This window comes from Ranitomeya imitator, chromosome 1 (genome assembly GCF_032444005.1).
Source record: "Ranitomeya imitator isolate aRanImi1 chromosome 1, aRanImi1.pri, whole genome shotgun sequence".
Lineage (NCBI taxonomy): Eukaryota > Metazoa > Chordata > Amphibia > Anura > Dendrobatidae > Ranitomeya > Ranitomeya imitator.
Genome location: NC_091282.1, coordinates 361,769,176 through 361,789,660, shown reverse-complemented (window position 1 = coordinate 361,789,660; position 20,485 = coordinate 361,769,176). Strand labels below are relative to the sequence as shown.

Genomic DNA, 20,485 nt, shown 5'->3' with positions numbered 1-20,485 from the left:
GATCGCGCTTTTTTCCTTCACCTGCGCACTGGATTCGCCTGCTGGGCATGCGCACACCACTACGCCACAAACGGAGATCTGGGGGAGAAACAGCGCTGTCACCACGCCCATATGACCAGACCAGCGTGAGTGACAGCCCAAAACAGCGACTTTACAAAGGTATTTCGGCAGCATAGGTGGCGAATAAAGGCTCCAAAAATACACTAATTTAAAGCACAGCTCTGCCCCTATTTAGCGCTATTTTTATATCATCTTGAAAAAAACGGGGTGACAGGTTCCCTTTAAATACGAAATGCAATACCAATTAAAAACAATTTAAAATACAAAATGTTGCGGTCATCTGAAAATATATGTGACCTCACTACCTATTAAAGCTGTAAGAATCAGTTCTGTAGACTATACTAGGCATGAAAATAGGTATGCAGTTCTGTGATTAAACAGCAATAGCATATTGAATTAAGGTGCAATGAGTGGTTGCATAAGGAAGAAAGCACTGGGGTGTACTAACAGAACCAAGATAGAGTGTAATGAACAAAGCCTAAGCTAATACTAAAAGAAAGCTAAAAACGAGTCACTATCAAATGAACGGCAACATGAAAACGTAGATACATCATACCACAGTCCTGTGAAATAGTGAAATAAAGCTTAGAACTGAACTCTATAATCAGTGAGTCTAGGCAGAAAAATAAATAATGTGATTTTAGTTGGAACAAAAAGATGTAATGAAGGGTCGGCATGTTCTTACCCCTAACCCTGTGATGGGAGCAGACAGAAAAGTCCCCATGTGTATGGCGGCAAGGCAGCTCCTGAAGAAAAGAAGCTCAATGAATTGCTGTTGAGATGTACATACCTTTCACAATGATGAAAGCAGAAGGACTTGTACTGGAAGAAATTAGCCTTCCAGAAATATTAAGCCCATACTGACATTTATAGTTTCCTGCATTCTCCAGAGACAAATTAGGTACTATGTATGAGGACATTGTCCGAGGTGTCTCAGATATGTGGATTTCGAGGTCATCTTTGATGTACTTCTTGGAAATGGCTGGAGACTCCTCAGGGAGACAACATGTAATACTGACAGTTTCCCCCTTAATATAAACTGGAAACTTTGGATCCAGAAGAATGGATGGAGCCTGAGGAATATCTGTAAATCAGAAATTTGACATTAAATCTGTAAGTTTTACCATAATTATTGAACCTTAGGTGCTGATCATTTAGGGAAATAAAAAATACTCACTCATTTACAGAGACTTTCTATTGCCCCCAGATCTCTAGTCGCTTTATGAATGACCCTAGAACGTATTCCCACTGACACAGATTTTGAGGTAATTAAGTAGAACTATGGCACAAAAGCCAAATCTTGAACCGTGACCTATTCTGCCATATATGATTACAACATGCGGCGTAGGTTCGATATCTACAACATTTCAGTACTTTTTTGTATCTGTAATTAATGTCTCTGTGTAATTGGCATGGCATGTAGTGATGCCTACTCATTACCCACACGATCTGATGAAGCCCCTTTACCCACACCCTTGGCCACAAATATATACTGTACAAGTAAAAATCACATTTTAAGGTGTAGAAAAAACATACCTACGACATTGATGAAAACAGACCGACTTCTTTTAGAAAATACGTGTCTTCCATACCGATTACACATGTAGCCACATGAATAATTTCCTTTATTTTCCAGGGATAAAGTAGGCATACTATGTATGTTGTCCCATGATGTGTGAAATTTCTTGTCATCTTTGAAATATTTAGTGTGAACCACGTTAAAATTATTAGGTGGATTACATGTAATACTGATATACTCCCCCCTTAAATACGTAGGCAGCATAGGGTTCAAATCAATAGCAGGTGACTGGGGGACATCTGTAAAAAAAAATGTAAAATTTAAAATCATCATTGGAGAAATGGTGCAAGTACCACATGAAATCTTTTTTTGATATTTCCTGTGATTCTAAGACACTTCTCTGATGTCTTTTATTCTATGCCATGTAAGATTAATCTTCATATTTACCTTCCACAATGATGGAGATAGGTGGACTTCTAAGGGAAGAAATATGTCTTCCAGAGTAATTAAGCCAGTACTGACATGTGTAGACTCCTGTGTTCTCCAGAGATAAGTTAGTTGCGACAATTGTGGACATTTTCTCGGGTGCTTGGAATTCTTGTTTATCTTTGAAGTACTGGATTTTGATCGCTCTAGACTTCTCAGGAAAAGAACAACTAATGCTGACAGTTTCTTCCTTTAGGTAAACAGGTTGCATAGGTTTCAGAACAACAGATGGTGTCTGGGGGACATCTGTAAATAACACACATTAAAGTGAAAATTAAGAGGTTTCTCATTGTGGTCACACTTGGAGATCATTGCTGAGATTTCAAGATTTTTTTTTATTCAGTAGTATAAAAGGCATATTAAATCTGATGATGTCCTTGAGATTTACTTAATGGGATGTCAGTAGGGTCAACCCTCCTAACCACGCAGATCACAAAAAGTTGAATAAAATGATGCCTTAATATCTGCAATCACATGTCCAATTTCAGTGAAATTCATGATTTTTGCTATATGTAAATGAGCTGTTAAGATATATGGGTTGGACATAAATTTCCCCGAGAATCTGCCTCCGGGGCTAATTTTAAATGAAAGGGGGCGTTATATCTAAAATAAGCTCTGGAGGCAGATTCTCAGAGAAATCTATGTCTGGCTCATAGATCTTAACAGCTCATTTACATATTAAGAAAAGCATAGATATGTATGCCCATATAAACATCTTAGGAGGGTTGATTCTAGTGAAATTTAAAGGAAGTCTGTCTCCACAGAATGACCGTTCAAACCAATTACAAGTGCACCCTTGGGAGGGCCAAACATTTAAGTGCACCTTCCCACCCATCTCCACATTCTTTGACTAACAGTTCTGGCTTTATAAAGTCAGAGAAGGGTGGAGATGGAAAATAAGTAAGTGGGAGGTGCACTGAACTGTTTGGCCACATCATGATGTACCAAGCGTACTTTGTGTAAAGTCATTCTGTGCTGACAGACTTCCTTTAAAAAATTTTGACAGAGGGCGGGGCTTCACGGAGAAGTCCGCAGCCCGCCGCAGATCAGGTAAACGCTAGTGTGAAACTAGCCTAACATGTTATTTTTAGGGCTAGGGATTTAAAGTGTATTCTCCTAAACACTGCAGTGTCATTTGTAGTACTATGGTATTTTTATTATGTCACTTGTAGTATGATTAAATGTTTATTATGTCTTATATACAGTGGTAATACTGAATGTTATTACATCATTTGTAGTACTACTGAATGTTTATTATGTCATTTGTAGTGCTATTGAACAATATCAATGTCATTTGTAGTACTATTGAATGTTTCTTTTATGTCATGTTTAGCACACACATGCTTACATCCTAATGGTCCAATGTGACTGCTAGCATCCAATTAGATCAGTGACATTTCTTAGTTGTCAATCATTTTTTCAATTGTCCCTGAACCGAGAGCAGGGTCGGGACAAGGGGTGGGTGGGGTAGGCACCCTCCTAGGGCGCTACCTCTTGCCTCTCTGAGGAAAACGTACTTTGGTGAAAAAAAAGCTGACATTGCTGAATGCCTGAATGTATTTGTTCTTTCCTCACCCAAGTCTTACCTGTAAAAGTTACTTGAATACTCTGTGAATGGGCTAATAGTTCTCTTCCATGTTTTAAAATGGAGAAACCACAAGAATAATCTCCATTAAGCTGTGTATTAGAGTTAGTCACTGTATATTTACATTTTCTTTCACATGTGTGAATATTTAGTCCAAATCTGTAAAACTTGATGAATTTCAAATTGTCTTCAAGATGACGAGGAACCGAACATATGACTGAGACCTCTTCTCCTGTGATATACACTGGTTGTAAGGGTTGTAGTGTGATGGATGGAACTGGAGGTGGTTCTGTTAAATAGATACATGATAAGAATGAGCAAACGGGGGTTACTATATAAATAATGCATTTGATCCTTCTACAGTAATAGCAGGTAGTAACAATGTATAGATCTAGGTCTAAATAACATACAGTGGGGCAAAAAAGTATTTAGTCAGTCAGCAATAGTGCAAGTTCCACCACTTAAAAAGATGAGAGGCGTCTGTAATTTACATCATAGGTAGACCTCAACTATGGGAGACAAACTGAGAAAAAAAAATCCAGAAAATCACATTGTCTGTTTTTTTAACATTTTATTTGCATATTATGGTGGAAAATAAGTATTTGGTCAGAAACAAAATTTCATCTCAATACTTTGTAATATATCCTTTGTTGGCAATGACAGAGGTCAAACGTTTTCTGTAAGTCTTCACAAGGTTGCCACACACTGTTGTTGGTATGTTGGCCCATTCCTCCATGCAGATCTCCTCTAGAGCAGTGATGTTTTTGGCTTTTTGCTTGGCAACACGGACTTTCAACTCCCTCCAAAAGTTTTCTATAGGGTTGAGGTCTGGAGACTGGCTAGGCCACTCCAGGACCTTGAAATCCTTCTTACGAAGCCACTCCTTCGTTGCCCTGGCAGTGTGCTTTGGATCATTGTCATGTTGAAAGACCCAGCCACGTTTCATCTTCAATGCCCTTGCTGATGGAAGGAGGTTTGCACTCAAAATCTCACGATACATGGCCCCATTCATTCTTTCATGTACCCGGATCAGTCGTCCTGGCCCCTTTGCAGAGAATCAGCCCCAAAGCATGATGTTTCCACCACCATGCTTTACAGTAGGTATGGTGTTTGATGGATGCAACTCAGTATTCTTTTTCCTCCAAACACGACAAGTTGTGTTTCTACCAAACAGTTCCAGTTTGGTTTCATCAGACCATAGGACATTCTCCCAAAACTCCTCTGGATCATCCAAATGCTCTCTAGCAAACTTCAGACGGGCCCGGACATGTACTGGCTTAAGCAGTGGGACACGTCTGGCACTGCAGGATCTGAGTCCATGGTGGCGTAGTGTGTTACTTATGGTAGGCCTTGTTACATTGGTCCCAGCTCTCTGCAGTTCATTCACTAGGTCCCCCCGCGTGGTTCTGGGATTTTTGCTCACCGTTCTTGTGATCATTCTGACCCCACGGGGTGGGATTTTGCGTGGAGCCCCAGATCGAGGGAGATTATCAGTGGTCTTGTATGTCTTCCATTTTCTAATTATTGCTCCCACTGTTGATTTCTTCACTCCAAGCTGGTTGGCTATTGCAGATTCAGTCTTCCCAGCCTGGTGCAGGGCTACAATTTTGTTTCTGGTGTCCTTTGACAGCTCTTTGGTCTTCACCATAGTGGAGTTTTGAGTCAGACTGTTTGAGGGTGTGCACAGGTGTCTTTTTATACTGATAACAAGTTTAAACAGGTGCCATTACTACAGGTAATGAGTGGAGGAAAGAGGAGACTCTTAAAGAAGAAGTTACAGGTCTGTGAGAGCCAGAAATCGTGATTGTTTGTTTCTGACCAAATACTTATTTTCCACCATAATATGCAAAAAAAAATGATAAAAAAACAGACAATGTGATTTTCTGGATTTTTTTTTCTCAGTTTGTCTCCCTCAGTTGAGGTCTACCTATGATGTAAATTACAGACGCCTCTCATCTTTTTAAGTGGTGGAACTTGCACTATTGCTGACTGACTAAATAATTTTTTGCCCCACTGTATAAACACTCATATACATTGTCTCAATGGAAGCCTATGAGACCCAAAAGCAGGCTACATGGTTGTAAATCTCATAGATTTGCATTGAGAAAGTAACTGCCGATACACAAAGCAGACACAAAATGTCTGGTTACGAACTGCCAAAAAGGACCAGAGCGTTGTTGAAAACATCAGAAGACCGCGACCGGCGAGAATACAATGGGGAAATAAGTATTTGATCTGTTGATGAGTTTGTAAGTTTGCCCACTGACAAAGACATGAACAGTCTATAAATGTATGTGATTTTCTGGATTTTATTTTTGATATTCTATGTCTCAATGTTAAAATTAACCTACCCTTAAAATTACAGATTATTCATGTCTTTGTCAGTGGACAAACTTACAAAATAAGCAAGGGATCAAATACTTATTTCCTCCACTGTATTACTGCACTCGTTACATGTACACACATCCATGCTGCCGAAGGGACGAATAAAAAATGTAACCCGAGTGATTAGTGAATGTATTATACATCGCGGAATACCTGTTATGATGATGGTAACTTCATTGCTGGATTCGGAAGCCATGGTTCTACCACTCATTTCAGCAAAGTACTTGCAGGTGAAATTAACAGTAGTTATAGTGTCCAGGGCAACTGTAACAAACAGGTTTCTTTGTTGGATATTAGTCACAGGAAACAGCTCTCCATTTCTGTAAAATTGAACCTTTGTTACTGTGAAACCCGCAGGCAAGGAACATGTGAGGTTGACAAGCTCGCCCTTGATGTATACTAAATATTCTGGGCTGAGAGACAGGGAAGGAGTCGGCGGTACACCTGTAATGACATTTTTTGTTACAAATAATGTTTTATTTCAAAATATTACATTGCACATAAAGTGCAAAGTTTTAGAATAAAAGAACGTACTTGCTACAGTGACTGTTACATGCTCGCTTGGTGGTGAGCCGAGGCTCCGTCCATTCATTTCTACCCAATACGTACAATAGTATTTGCCTGGAGCATCTTTGGCCGATGCAGAAATCACATATTGACTTTTCGATGCCGTCTCTTCATGAATCTTCTTTTCTTCTCTGTAAATCTGGACTATTTTTGCTGCCGCACCATCGGGAGGTTCACATACTAAATGTATTGATTCCTTAGTAGTGTATACAGGGAGTGAAGGCTCCAGCATGATGGCAGGGGGTAGCGGGATGTCTGTAGCAGATACATGGGACACAAGGTACATGTTTAGGTTGGCTCGCCTTTCTGAATTCTAGCTTTTCAATATGATCTCAACTGATGGATCCTACGTCTGTTCTCTGTCCCATTCCCTCTGTTCTCATGTTGACCACCTCCATTACATTGTATGTGTATGTTCTTTCTTATCTCTTTTTGTGTACGTGAGGCAAAACAAGGCAGAAATGAAGAGTTGCGTCCTTCCATCTACAGGCCCGTTAATGTAAAGACTTTTATGCCCAAAAAATGACAAAAGCATTCTCAAAATGATACCTTTGAGATACACTCCGAGAATGCTTTTGTCATTTTTTGGGCTAAAAGTATTTACATCTCTTTTTCTGGCTAACACGGTACCATAATATAATTTTTTATTGTACAGGCCAGTTAAAAACAGGGCCCTCTGCTGAATGACTTAGATTTCAATATGGTGTTTTAAGTGGTGCTCCTAGTGGTGATAATAAATCTATTAAATGAATAAATCTAATAGACAGGGAACTTCTTTTGACTTTAAAATATATACAGTATCACGCAAAAACCTCAGAGCCAAAAAAATAAATGACCATCTTAAGATTTACGCTAAATCTGTTTTTCAGAATTTCTTCTACAAAACAATAATCCAAGATGGCTGTTCTCACATCTTATGAACTAGGAGCAACGTAAAGTATAAAACTTCCACACTGGCCAAAGATTGGCTAACTACATATAGCAATATAACTTGTTGCTCTACTGATTCACCTGCAAACTGGAAAATGATTGGCTCGCTCTTATTGGACTGCTCATAAGTTCCGTTTTCCAGAGCCTTGCACGCACAGTAGTACGGGCCAACATCTTGCTGTGATCTTATATTCATCATATAACTAGTACATCTTCTGTTGTGCTCTGTGGAATGAATTATTGAATCTTCCTTATAAAATTCAAATATTTGGTGGCTCAGTTGATACTGGGAGCAGCAGACGAGGGTGATATCATCACTTGGCACATAAATGGACAGGTTTGGGATTGCTTGAAGATCAGGAACACCTATGAGGACAAATATATATTATGAGATGCTAAAATGACTTATCTGCAGATATTGGATCTAGAAGCATACGTATCAATCTGCTAATGAAGAGGGCTTTTTGTTTTATTTAAACAAGAATACAACATTTGTGTCATGAAGTTTCCCAATTTTTTTGATTGACTTTGTTAATAAATGTATTTTTCAGATCTCTGTTTGCTGCCAGTGAACACGAACATCAACATTTCCACCCAGAGCCTGTGTACCAGCCCTTTTCAGGGGGGAGTTTGCTACAGTTGGGTCAAATATATCACAGTGTATAATACGTTCTGTGATTCCGGACTTCTGCGCTCTAGGCAGTGTGCGCACAATGAGTTTTTGACGCTGCATATTTTCACTTCGTCAAAAACACAACATCTACAGTTCCAGCAGAACGGATGGGATTTTTAGAAATCGCATTCCCGTTATGCTTTTTTTTTCACTCAGTGTAAACTGCTGTCCGGTGCGTATTTTAAATCCGTAATGTCATTTTCTCTTGTGGGTGCGCTGAGTTTTTTGTGCAAATTTTCCCCATAGACTTATACTGTATTACATGTAGAGAGTCTGCAGGTAAAATACTCACAAGCCATTTTTTGTGTTTCCCACAGCAGAAACACATCAAGAATGCACATAATCCGCACCTAAGTATATAAAGTTTTTTCAAAGCCAAATACCAGGGAATATCAATAACAAAGCAGCTATATTTAAAACATGACATATCAAGAAGAGACAAAAATGCAGCATCAAAAACACGATAAAAATGCATGTGAAATAACGCTCTCAAAAACGCAGAAAATCTGCAACATCAAGCATACTGATCCATAGAGTTAAATGGAACCATTCACGCATCCGTGAAAAAAGTGGATCCATGTGTCCGTTCCATTAAACTCAGAACATGTCCTAATCTAATCTGTTTTTGCGGCTCAGACTTGGCCATTAAAATCTGTTGAAATCCATTAAAAAACGATTGAAATATGTATTCCATCTTGGCTATATCAATTTTCCATCTGTTTTTAATTGATACATTGATAAGAGTCAATGGATAAAATAAAGTTCAGATAGTTTTACCTCATTCAGTTTTCAGAAAAGATGGGAAAAAATAAATGCAACACGGATGTAATGTGGATGCAAAATGGATGACACGTAAGAGAAAAACGGACCATTTTTTTGTTGAATCTAAAAACGTAATTGGCTATGAGAATGTAGCTTGCACTGACACAGCGAGCAAAACTGTTATCCTATCACCTATCTCAGTTATGGGAAAGTCTGTCTGAAATGAGCACCTGAGAATTGAGAATAAATAATCAGATCTTGTACCGTAAATACTCGTGTATAAGCCAAATTTTTCAGCACATTTTTTTGTGCTGAAAATGCCCCCCTCGACTTATACACGAGTCAATTGTGCCAGAAAGATGGCGGGGGAGGAGGTCCGGCGGATCAGTGCGTCACAGAAGCACGAGCCGGCGCCTGTGGCTAAAGCCTGTTCCGCTAAAGAGAAATGAATATTTACTGCACTGACAGTGTATATTAATTTCTCTGTAATAGCGCACAGTGACAGTGTTGGCTTCCAGCACAGATCCTACATACCTTCTCTGCGTGCCCTCGCTGCATCTCGTTCGTTCTGGTGCCAGCAGCTGTTCCGATTACGTGGTCCCGCTCATTAAGTTAATGAATATTCACTCCTCTCCACTCCCAAAGGCGTGGCGTGAATAGTCATTACCTTAATCAGTGGGGCCACCTGATCACTTGGCAGGAAGAGCTGCTGGCGCCGGAACGAGATACAGTGAGGGCACGCAGGCAAGGTAAGTAGGATGTTTTTTTTTATATGCATACAAGGATAGGGGATAAGAAGCCATGCATACAAGAACGGGATGGGGAGCCATGCATACAATGACAGAGACTGTGGAACCTTGCGTAGAAAGACAGCGACAGGGGAGCCATGCATACATGGACAGGATGGGTGAGCCATGCATACAAGGACAGCAACGGGGGAGCCATACACACAAGAACAGAGACTGGGGAGCCATGCATACATGGACAGTGACTGGGGAGCCATACATACAGGGTCAGGGGAGCCATTTATACAAGGACAGGGACTGAGGAGCCATGCATACAAGAACAGGGATGGGGGAGCCATGCATACATAGAGGAAAGAACCAGGCTGCAAGTGCTGCTGAAGCGCCAGGTCCGGGATTGCTGGGGCCGAGCCTCCTGTTGCAGGGGGCAAGGAAATTGAGGACAGAGGACACCCATGACCTGCAGAGAGGGGGCGTGGTGAGTCAGGAGAGGATAAGGAGGTTTGTGAGGGAAAAGAGAGGGGCTTCCCTCTGGAGGGCTGAGTGAGAGAGGACCTGCGCCGTGGTGCAAGCAGCAATAGGCTGTGCGGCAGTGATAAGGGTCGGGTGCAGTAAGGACCCGGGGAGCGTCGCCGAGCATGCTGGTCAGTGCACTCCAAGTGGGAGTTTATTGGGAAAGGCTCCCGGCCTCAGAGCACAGATCCAGGATGGGCGCAGTAAAGACTCACAAGTACCAGTGGCCGCACAGAGACACGGATGCCAAGTGAAGCAACGTGGTGCGAGTATCCAGGTACCAGCGCGGATGCCGAGGGTCAAGCGCCAAGTGAAACCTCGTCGTACGTGAATTCAGTTGTTGGTGGGTGTGCAGGCGGGCACACGCCGAGTAGAGACTTGTGCAGAGCTTCACACTTCAGCTCTGCAGTTTAGTGGACTAGGGGCTCAGTGGTCAAAACCAGCGACCTCCCGCTGCCGCCAGAATTAGGACCATTTGTTAGGCAGGATAGCCTGAAGACACAGCACTGGTCTCACGCAAACACACAACAACATTCACCTCGCTGCACATTCTTCCACAGCATTACGCAGGCACACACACATACACACACCACCACCACTCATCTCTACACACACACACACACGTTTACGTACATACACACACACAGCAGACATCACCTCTCAACTCTCCACATGCTCTCCCACAGCCACAGCATCACCATCGCCGGCAGCTTCCTCTCACTGGCACAGCAGCGGCGGCGCTGAATGATGATGTCATCCAGCCGCATCGCTGACTGCTGTGTGAGACAGGAAGCATGGGCAGGAAGCAGGATGGATCACTGCAGCTCCACTGACATTTTCCCTTCTTGGCAGTGGAGCTGCAGGGATCTCTCCCTCTGCCCGCCGCACATGAGGGCAATCTGGCCAGGGCCCGCCTGTGCCTCATGGTCAGATAAACATGCCACATTGCCCTCATTATTAGCCATCCTGCAGGGACCTCCCTGGAGCCTCTGGGCCCTGGTGCAGCCACACTGACTGCACATGCCATATGTCCACCCCTACCCTCAGCCCCTTAACTGTATTTCCCTTGTTTTCTCCCAGTGAGGAGGCTATTCCTGTTTAGATAAAGTAAATAATTGTTTAGCCCTTGCCTGTGCATCTGTGTCACTGCATCCTTGTACCTGTGTTACATTTGATGTAGTCGGCAGGATGCAGTCCTTGGACAAAGACGCTGCAGACCAGTCCACTATGGGTGCTCCCAGGTTCAGCTTGCCATTAGGGGGTGATGCTTGGTAATCTCCCAAAGTTTACGGGGAGCAACATGATGTTGTGGGACTGGACTTAAATTGTTAAGAGCATGCTGAGGCTGCACCCCTTGGGCCCTGCGCTGCAGGCAGTGATAGCATTAATGACCCTAGATGGTGAGGCCCTGTATTTTGTTATGTTTCGCACTTCACATGAGCGAGATATGCTGGATAAGGTGGTGCAAATCCTGGAAGATATGCATGGGGACCCTACTGATTTTGGGGAGCTGCAGATGCGTTTGTTTGGCCGTGTTCAGCGAGAAGAGGAGACGATAACGCAGTATATCATTGCGTTACAGGAGGTTTGTGCGCACATTGGTAAGAAGGAAGAAGACCGGACCATGGGAGTGAGATCCCCTGATAGAATCTTGAGAGATCAGTTTGTGTCTTTAGGGAACGCCGCTAAAGAAGACTTTGCGAGAACGCTTGTGCACTACCCATGTATTGACCTTCTTAGAAGTGGGGGCAGAGGCACGCATGCGAGAGCAGGAACAGGGGGTGGCGGCCCTAGCAGGGATGGTCAGGAGCAATGAAATATCTACCCTGCCCACAGAAGAAGCAGAGTGGACCTGAGAATTACGGCAGTAAATGCGAGAAATTAGGGCAGAAATATGGAGCATAAAAGAAGCCCATGCTGCTACCTTGGAATCCAATCCCATACCCCGGGGTAACTTACGGCAGGAGATAAGAGAAATTAGAGGAGAAATATGGAGGGTAAGAAAAGCTCCAGCAGCAACTTCAGAATCTAATTCTAAATCCTGGGATGAAGAATGATAGCAGAGAGGTTATGCCTTTACTGGCGGACCGTGATATAGAACGAAGCGCCCACAAGACAGGCTCAGAAGTGAGTGTTGGACTTGTGGAAAAATGGGACACATGTCAAGGAATTGCCGTACACGAGGCAGCCAATGACAAAGATTCACCTACTCCTCCAACGGTCATGCCCACTGGAGAGAACGCTGCACCTGGAGAAGACAGTCCTTGGAAAGGAAAGCCCGCCCCCAAGGAACAGAGTGGAGGGAAAAGGTCCGTCCATTGCAGAGTGACCATATAGGAAGGACGGAGACCTGGAAGGAATGGAAAGGTGAGCAGAAGGGAGCCTCACTCAGAGCAAGATGGAGCCATGGCACCGGACACCGAGAAGTGAGGGAGAAGGCGTCTTTTGCCTGCAGCGGGATGTCTGCATTACTCAGGAGCATGGAAGAGAATTAGGTGGAGCCGGTGTGCACCAAGGAAGTTGAAGATGATGGCAGGCCCAGTGAAGAGGTGAAGGTAGGACGCACACCTAGTGCGCCATCAGATGACTTAGTGGAGGAGGATATTGAATGCCATGGAGGAGAGCCAGATGTCGATATTCTGCATGAGGTACCTGAAGTTCCGAGTATTCCTGATGAGAAAGTTCAAGAGGTGCTTTAAAGTGCTCAATGTGTCCACGCCGGCCTCCCGACCATGCAATATACGCAGAACAATTTTCTTTGGCAAAATGTAGTGCAAGAAATGTAGAAATGGGTGCAAAAACTGTGGGCATCTGGCCTACCTCCGAAGAACATTAAGGGGCTCAAAGAGCTCTCATCCATGGAATGGTGAACTACAGGAGAGCAGGGGTGTAGAGTAGAGAACCATGCTGCAAGTGCTGCTGAAGCATCGGGTCTGGAATGGCTGGGGCCCAGCCTCCTGACACAGGGGGGAAGGAAATTGAGGACTGAGGACACTCATGACCTGCAGAGAGAGAGGTGGCGTGGTGAGTCAGGAGAGGATAAGGAGGTTTGTGTGGGAAAAGAGAGGGGCTTCCCGCACAGAGGACCTGAGTGACAGAGGACCTGTGCTGCGCTGTGAGCAGTGATAGGTTGCGTGGCTGTGATAAGGGCCGGGTGCAGTGAAGACCCAGGGAGCGTCGCCAAGCGTGCACGTCGGAGCACACTGAGCAGGAGTTTGTTAGGAAAGGCTCCCGGCCACAGACCTCAGTGTGCTGCCATACAGGCTCTTTCGGGTATGATATGTACAGAGCTATCCTCCCCTATAATCTATGCAGCTAGCCAAGATTTCTGCTATATATATAAGGGCTGATTCTTCAAGGCTGGAGTTCTGTATGCCAGTCTTGGTCCAGAGTGTGCTGGAGAAAAAGATGCTTTAAATTAAATGGCTCTTTCTTCAGGTGCCATGCATCAGCGTTTGAAATATGCTCTCATCACGGACAGGAGTACTTTTCTGTCGTAATTTAAGATACTTCCACATCGTAAATTTTTAAGAGTTTGTGCAGGCAGGCTGAGCTTTCTGGATGCTCCACTACCTCTTCAAAAAGCTGTTGGGCCTGGCATAATAAGGCAAAAGTCTCAATAGATGTTTGAAGAATGGGCCCCATGAAATCGATTGGGATTTGCTTCTGCTACAGTAATATAATTTTTACAGGAAGGACAATATATATATGCCTCATTCTAAAATAATAGGCATGCATGGCTAAAGGAGAGAATGCACTAGAATGGTCCCCGTATTATGGCTCTGTACAAAAGGGAGCGGTAATTGCCTTATAGCAATTGGTGTGCTGTCTTCTTCCCTTGCATGGACTACAAAGGATTATGGGCCTAAATTATCAAAGCTTTTATGCCAGAATTCTGGAGTAAAAAGCTTTGAAAGTCACAAAGGTTTCGGGCAACGCCGGGCTGCCTAAAATTTAGGGATGTAAGGCGTTCTCACTTCATTTTCGCCCAGCTTTGACAAAGTGGGCAGAGCTAGGTTGTACCTGGGCCTGGCAATCCCCCATATTCAAAGTTATGATGAGCGGCGGCATTCCTTACACCACAGAGCTTACTCCAGTCCAGATTTGTTATGAGGAGCATGCCACTAGTCTGACGGTCCTCATTCATTAACAGGCGCGTGCCTTTTAAAGAATCAGGAGCATCTGACTCCAGCTCACCTCCTCATCAAGAGTGGCATGAACAACACCACCCTTGATGAATCAGCCGTTTACTTTGCATGGTCTTCTACTCTATCCTTAAATTAGGTGGCATGATAAATCCAATATATTGTGCCCCCTAAAGCTAAAGAAAAGTGCCACATCTAAGACTCCTATTAAAATGACAACCATAACTATCTTATATAAGCCTCAAAATACCCTACAATCATTACTGCCTTCAATAGCAAATAGATTTAGATTTAGGCTTTAGTTATCTACATGATTTTTTTTTATAAATTTTGCTTCAGTTTGTATAGCATCTTGTATAAAAGCAGTGAAAGTAATTATTTTTATAATAGAAAATAAGATTGACACCACTCCTAAACACATTGGGATAGTGGCGGTATTCACATGTGTAGTAGATTGGGTCTCACCACGTGGTTTGATAAAACTGCTGTTAATTTTCTTTGTATGGTCGAGAGGCATCTGGCTTGAGAAAGTGCTATGAGAATGAAACGGCCGTAGGCTACTGACCTGCTAACTGTTGTTCTTATTTTATGCCTCGCAACCATACAAATTAAATAAACAACTGTTTTAACATACCACGTGGTGAGTACCAATCTTCTTTTTGATAAGGTACTGTAATTCTCTTACTTGGAGCCTTATTGCCGTTATTAGATCATGTGACCTGCGTTCTGACTATGCGAATCCTACAGCAACTTCGGTGTTGTCTGGAAGTCATTCTCTATGGGAGCCTCAATGTAACAATGGAACATCAATTGCATGTCCACAGGGAAGATGCTGAAGGATTTGGATTGTCAGAGTATGGATCATGTGAGATAACAAAACTCATAATTTAGCAGCAAAAAGGTATTGGTAAGGTTGGCTCAGTTTGGAGGGAGGAAGTTAAATATTTGGGCTATGTTGTAGCCAGAGGCGAAATAAAGCCCCAAATAAATAAAGTTGAGGCGATGCAGAGTTGGCCACAACCCCTCTCAAAGAAGCAGGTCAGAGCGTTTCTGGGCATTGAGGGCTGTTGCCGCTGGTTCATCCCTAACTTTGCCATGATAGCTGCCTCTATGACTGACCTCCTTAAAGGGACAAAGTCGGCTATGGCTAAGTTGGCTCCAGAAGCTGAGACGGCCTTCCAGGAACTGAAGCTAGCCCTGTGTAAACAGCCTGTGCTGGTGGTACCGTAATTTCTCCAAGGAGTTTGTGGTCCAGACGGATGCATCAGATGTTGGACTTGGCGCTGTCTTATCACAAGAGGTGAACGGGGAAGAGCATCCCATAATGTATCTGAGTCGAAAGTTGTCATCCTGCGAGAAGATTTACTCCATAGTGGAAAAGGAATGTTTGGCCATCAAGTGGGCATTGGACACTGTAAGGTACTACCTCTTACACAGGAAGCTCAGGCTAGTGTCAGACCATGCCTCACTCAAGTGGATGATTGAGAAGAAAGGGAACAATGCCCGAGTGACCAGGTGGCTCCTAGCACTTCAGGATTTTAACTTCCATGTGGAGCATAGGCCAGGGAAACTGCATGACAATGCTGATGCTCTGTCAAGAGTCCACTCTTTGATGGCAGAAGGTGCCAAGCCCCCCGGCTTTGGGCAGAAGGGAGGTATGTAGGATGGCCACTGGACAGGTCCTTCAGGAGGGATATGTATCATCATGGCTGGTAGCTTCGGTGATGCTTCGGTGATGCTCCAGCACATATAGTGCTGAGAGATTTATTAGACCATTCCAGGGCTGGGTTTTACGAGCAGTAAAAAGAGATGGGTGGGAATGACTGCTCACATATCCTCACCCCAGGGGCGTGGCTTGGCAGATAAAATGGAGACAGAGTGTCTCATTCAGTGTCCGTGACTAGAGGCGTGGAGGCCTCCAGTGTGTTTGCTAAAGACACTGACCCGAGCAGGCGGACCTACAGAACTATATGGACTGTTTATTTTCTGCTTGTTTTCACTCTGTGCCAGAGAAGGCTGTTCTTTTGTTTGCTTGTGCTTAAGTAGGTTTATGAAGTTAATAAACCTGGCTGGACATTTTTTATGAAACTGCTTCTTGTGCCTACCTCAACGGCAGCTGAGTGAATACAAAACCCTACAATATATTTACAGTGACATTAATGAGAATATTTTTGGTGGCCACCAGACTTCCTGTCAGTTGAGGCAGTGGGGAAACTCTCGACTTTGAACAGAACAACTAAATGATACTTTTACTACTCTACTATACTATAAAACATTTTTGGAGCAAACTATGAGGAGAAGATTCAGAGCAAAATTTCTCCATCTTCTCCATTATGTGAGTCCTTGGAAATCAGACAGCACCCAGATGTCATCCGAGTGCAGAACAATGTTTTCCATGCACCCATAGACCTGAATGGGTGAGTGTGATCCGATTTCTGACTGAAATCTCAGCATGCTGCAACTTTTTTTCACACACAGATTATGTCATTGGTCATCAACCCTGCCCCATTGAATAACATTGGTCCGAGTGCGGTTTGATAAAAAATTGGATACTACTTATCTGATTTAGATGCTCGAGTGACCCTCATCATGCAAGTCTATGGGTGTGAGAAAAAAAACCATGCTACAGACTAACGTCCGATACATTGCCATTCTATAACATAGGAAACTGTTTAATGATTAAAAGCTACTGTGTTTTGTCTGCAGCTCTTTACTGCCAAGGTTTTGGCAATTTCTGTACATAGCCTGTTGTTTCAAGAGAACTTTCACCCTGGATGTCTGTCTGCTTCTAGTTCCTCCCTTCTCCTCCTTCCTATTGAATTTTAAAATCACCTACTGTCATCTCCTATCTCAGTCATAGGAAATTCTGTCTCCAAAAATACAGTTTTTATAGATTTTACCCATGAATTAAGAGTGATAGATAAATCAAGGTGGGAGAAAGAAGCAGCTTTCTCTGATAAGATATATTACAAATCTGCTCATTTTCATGTTTGCTACTGTTTATGAAATAAAAATGAAAACAACTTTTACTCTGTAACCAGTTTAGTCCACTTCATCTGTTCCTCTTATAAATTGCATTTTCTTTTCACTAGAAATTATTTTTATATGAGAGACATATTCTTTTTTTCAACAAGGGAGGGTCTACATACAGTGAGTCAGACTGGCTATGCCTTTCTTTTTGTTTTTTCTTGCATTTTTTTTGCATTTATCTCACACTGTACCCAAATAAGATCGTAAAAAACCCTTTTGGAACCTTTCAGATACAGTTAGGTCCATATATATTTGGACAAAGACAACATTTTTCTAATTTCGGTTACAGACATTACCACAATGAATTTTAAACAAAACAATTCAGATGCAGTTGAAGTTCAGACTTTTAGCTTTCATTTGAGGGTATCCACATTAAAATTGGATGAAGGGTTTAGGAGTTTCAGCTCCTTAACATGTGCCACCCTGTTTTTAAAGGGACCATAAGTAATTGGACAATTGACTCCAAGGCTATTTCATGGACAGGTGTGGCCAATCCCTTTGTTATGTCATTCTCAATTAAGCAGATACAAGGCCTGGAGTTGATTTGAGGTGTGGTGCTTGCATTTGGAAGGTTTTGCTGTGAAGTAAACATGAGGTCAAAGGAGCTATCCATGCAGGTGAAACAAGTCATCTTTAAGCTGCGAAAACAGAAAAAACCCATCCGAGAAATTGCTACAATATTAGGAGTGACAAAATCTACAGTTTGGTACATCCTGAGAAAGAAAGAAAGCACTGGTGAACTCATAAATGCAAAAAGACCTGGGCGCCCACGGAAGATAGCAGTGGTGGATGATAGCAGAATAATCTCCATGGTGAAGAGAAACCCCTTCACAACAGCCAACCAAGTGAACAACACTCTCCAGGAGGTCGGCGTATCAATATCCAAATCTACCATAAAGAGAAGACTGCATGAAAGTAAATACAGAGGGTTCACTGCACGGTGCAAGCCACTCATAAGCATCAAGAATAGAAAGGCTAGACTGGACTTTGCTAAAAAACATCTAAATAAGCCAGCACAGTTCTGGAAGAACATTCTTTGGACAGATAAAACCAAGAACAACCTCTACCAGAATGAGGGAAAGAGAAAAGTATGGCAAAGGCGTGGTACAGCTCATGATCCAAAGCATACCACATCATCTGTAAAACACGGCGGAGGCAGTGTGATGGCTTGGGCATGCATGGCTGCCAGTGGCACTGGGTCACTAGTGATTATTGATGATGTGACACAGGACAGAAGCAGCTGAATGAGTTCTGAGGTATTCAGAGCCATACTGTATGCTCAGATCCAGCCAAATGCAGCAAAACGGATTGGTCGTCATTTCATACTACAGATGGACAATGACCCAAAACATAAAGCCAAAGCAACCCAGGAGTTTGTTAAAGCAAAGAAGTGGAATATTCTTGAATGGCCAAGTCAGTCACCTGATCTCAACCCAATTGAGCATGCATTTCACTTGTTAAAGACTAATCTTCAGACAGAAAGGCCCACAAACAAACAGCAACTGAAAACCACAGTAGTGAAGGCCTGGCAGAGCATCAAAAAGGAGGAAACACAGCGTCTGGTGATGTCCATGAGTTCAAGACTTCAGGCAGTCATTGCCAACAAAGGGTTTTCAACCAAGTACTAAAAATGAACATTTTAGTTAAAATTATTGAATCTGTCCAATTACTTTTGGTCCCTTTAAAAACAGGGTGGCACATGTTAAGGAGCTGAAACTCCTAAACCCTTCATCCAATTTTAATGTGGATACCCTCAAATGAAAGCTTAAAGACTGAACTTCAACTGTATCTGAATCGTTTTGTCTAAAATTCATTGTGGTAATATCTATAACCAAAATTAGAAAAATGTTGTCTCTGTCCAAATATATATGGACCTAACTGTATTAATTGTAAAACAAATTTTCATTTATATTAAGGAGATATTCAGTCACCTGGCTACACAGCAGAACCAAATGTGTCCACCAAGACTCAACAACTCCTGTTCTCAATCTACACCCAGGAATTACTTGATCACTGGGTCTGGAGAAAGAAGCACTATCAGTGCTTCTTAATCTGTGTACACAAGCACTGGTTTAGCATTGTGTATACAATTATCAAAAAGGCAGGCATAGTAAGAAAACATGTTTATCTTCTGTCACGGTTCCACCCCTCAGTGTGTCTTGGATGCAGTTACTGACAGCTGGGCTGTCCAATCTGGTATAGGGGTGTGCTTAAGCTGTCAGTACTTTGATTGAGAGCTTAGCCATACAATCTGGTACAAGGCCATGCTGAGCTGTCAGTGTGTTGATTGACAGCTTGAGTATCAAATCTGAGACTGGGAGGCGTCATCTGTCTCCATGTGTTCATTATTCCAGTTAATTACCATGCTTCTTAACTGAGCTGTGTCTCCCAGAACACTGCCAGATGTACATTCAGCCTGTGAGGTTTGTGCTTTGTGCTTTCCTGTGCCTTGAGTTCTGTATGCATGATCTGTTACCTGACCTTGGATTTCGTTTTGACCATCCGCTTGTTTAACCCCTTCAGCTCTGATCCGTTATCCTCTCGGTACTCGGAACGTTACCTGACTACGCTTTTGTCTCTTCCTTCAGTTTATGATGTACCCTCCTGGCTTCTGACCTTGGACTACTTGACCACTCTGACTCACAGCTTGGCCGTGAGAAGTGACTAACATCACACCTTCTCTGTGGGATATCTGGGTGTTTATGATAGCTGGCTCACTTCCTCTACAGCCACGAGATTTCCTGCATGCTGCTTGGTCTGCATTGACATTTTAGAACATCAGTGCAGAGTAAAATGTGGACTGCGCAGATGTTTATAGTCTGAGGGCAGTCCAAAAGTAGTTAAACATTATTATTAAATTATTACATGATGATAAAAGTTGGTGGGCCCAAAAGTTGGGAACTACATCTATCAGACATTTATTTCATATCCTGTGGATGTGTTTTCATATTTACTTACTTAGTGTACATATTTATTTAATTTATATTTTCATAAATTAGCATTTGATATAGTGTTAAAGGACTTTTCCACTTTTAGGAAAGTGGACCCAAAATGCTGAAAAATACCTATAATAACAAACACAGCAGG

The 20,485-nt window shown here is 42.7% G+C and overlaps 1 protein-coding gene across 1 annotated transcript in view; it reads right to left on the bottom strand.

Annotated features, from left to right (window-relative positions):
- LOC138672809 (immunoglobulin superfamily member 1-like) overlaps window positions 1–20,485 on the bottom strand; it is a 119,128-nt gene that overhangs the window by 70,680 nt on the left and 27,963 nt on the right. The window contains exons 3-9 of the mRNA XM_069761205.1: window positions 7,614–7,898; window positions 6,570–6,857; window positions 6,189–6,479; window positions 3,652–3,939; window positions 2,027–2,311; window positions 1,597–1,878; window positions 851–1,144 (exon numbers count right to left, since the gene is read on the bottom strand). Coding sequence (XP_069617306.1) covers window positions 851–1,144; window positions 1,597–1,878; window positions 2,027–2,311; window positions 3,652–3,939; window positions 6,189–6,479; window positions 6,570–6,857; window positions 7,614–7,898 — 2,013 coding nt within the window. The remainder of the gene's footprint in view (window positions 1–850; window positions 1,145–1,596; window positions 1,879–2,026; window positions 2,312–3,651; window positions 3,940–6,188; window positions 6,480–6,569; window positions 6,858–7,613; window positions 7,899–20,485) is intronic.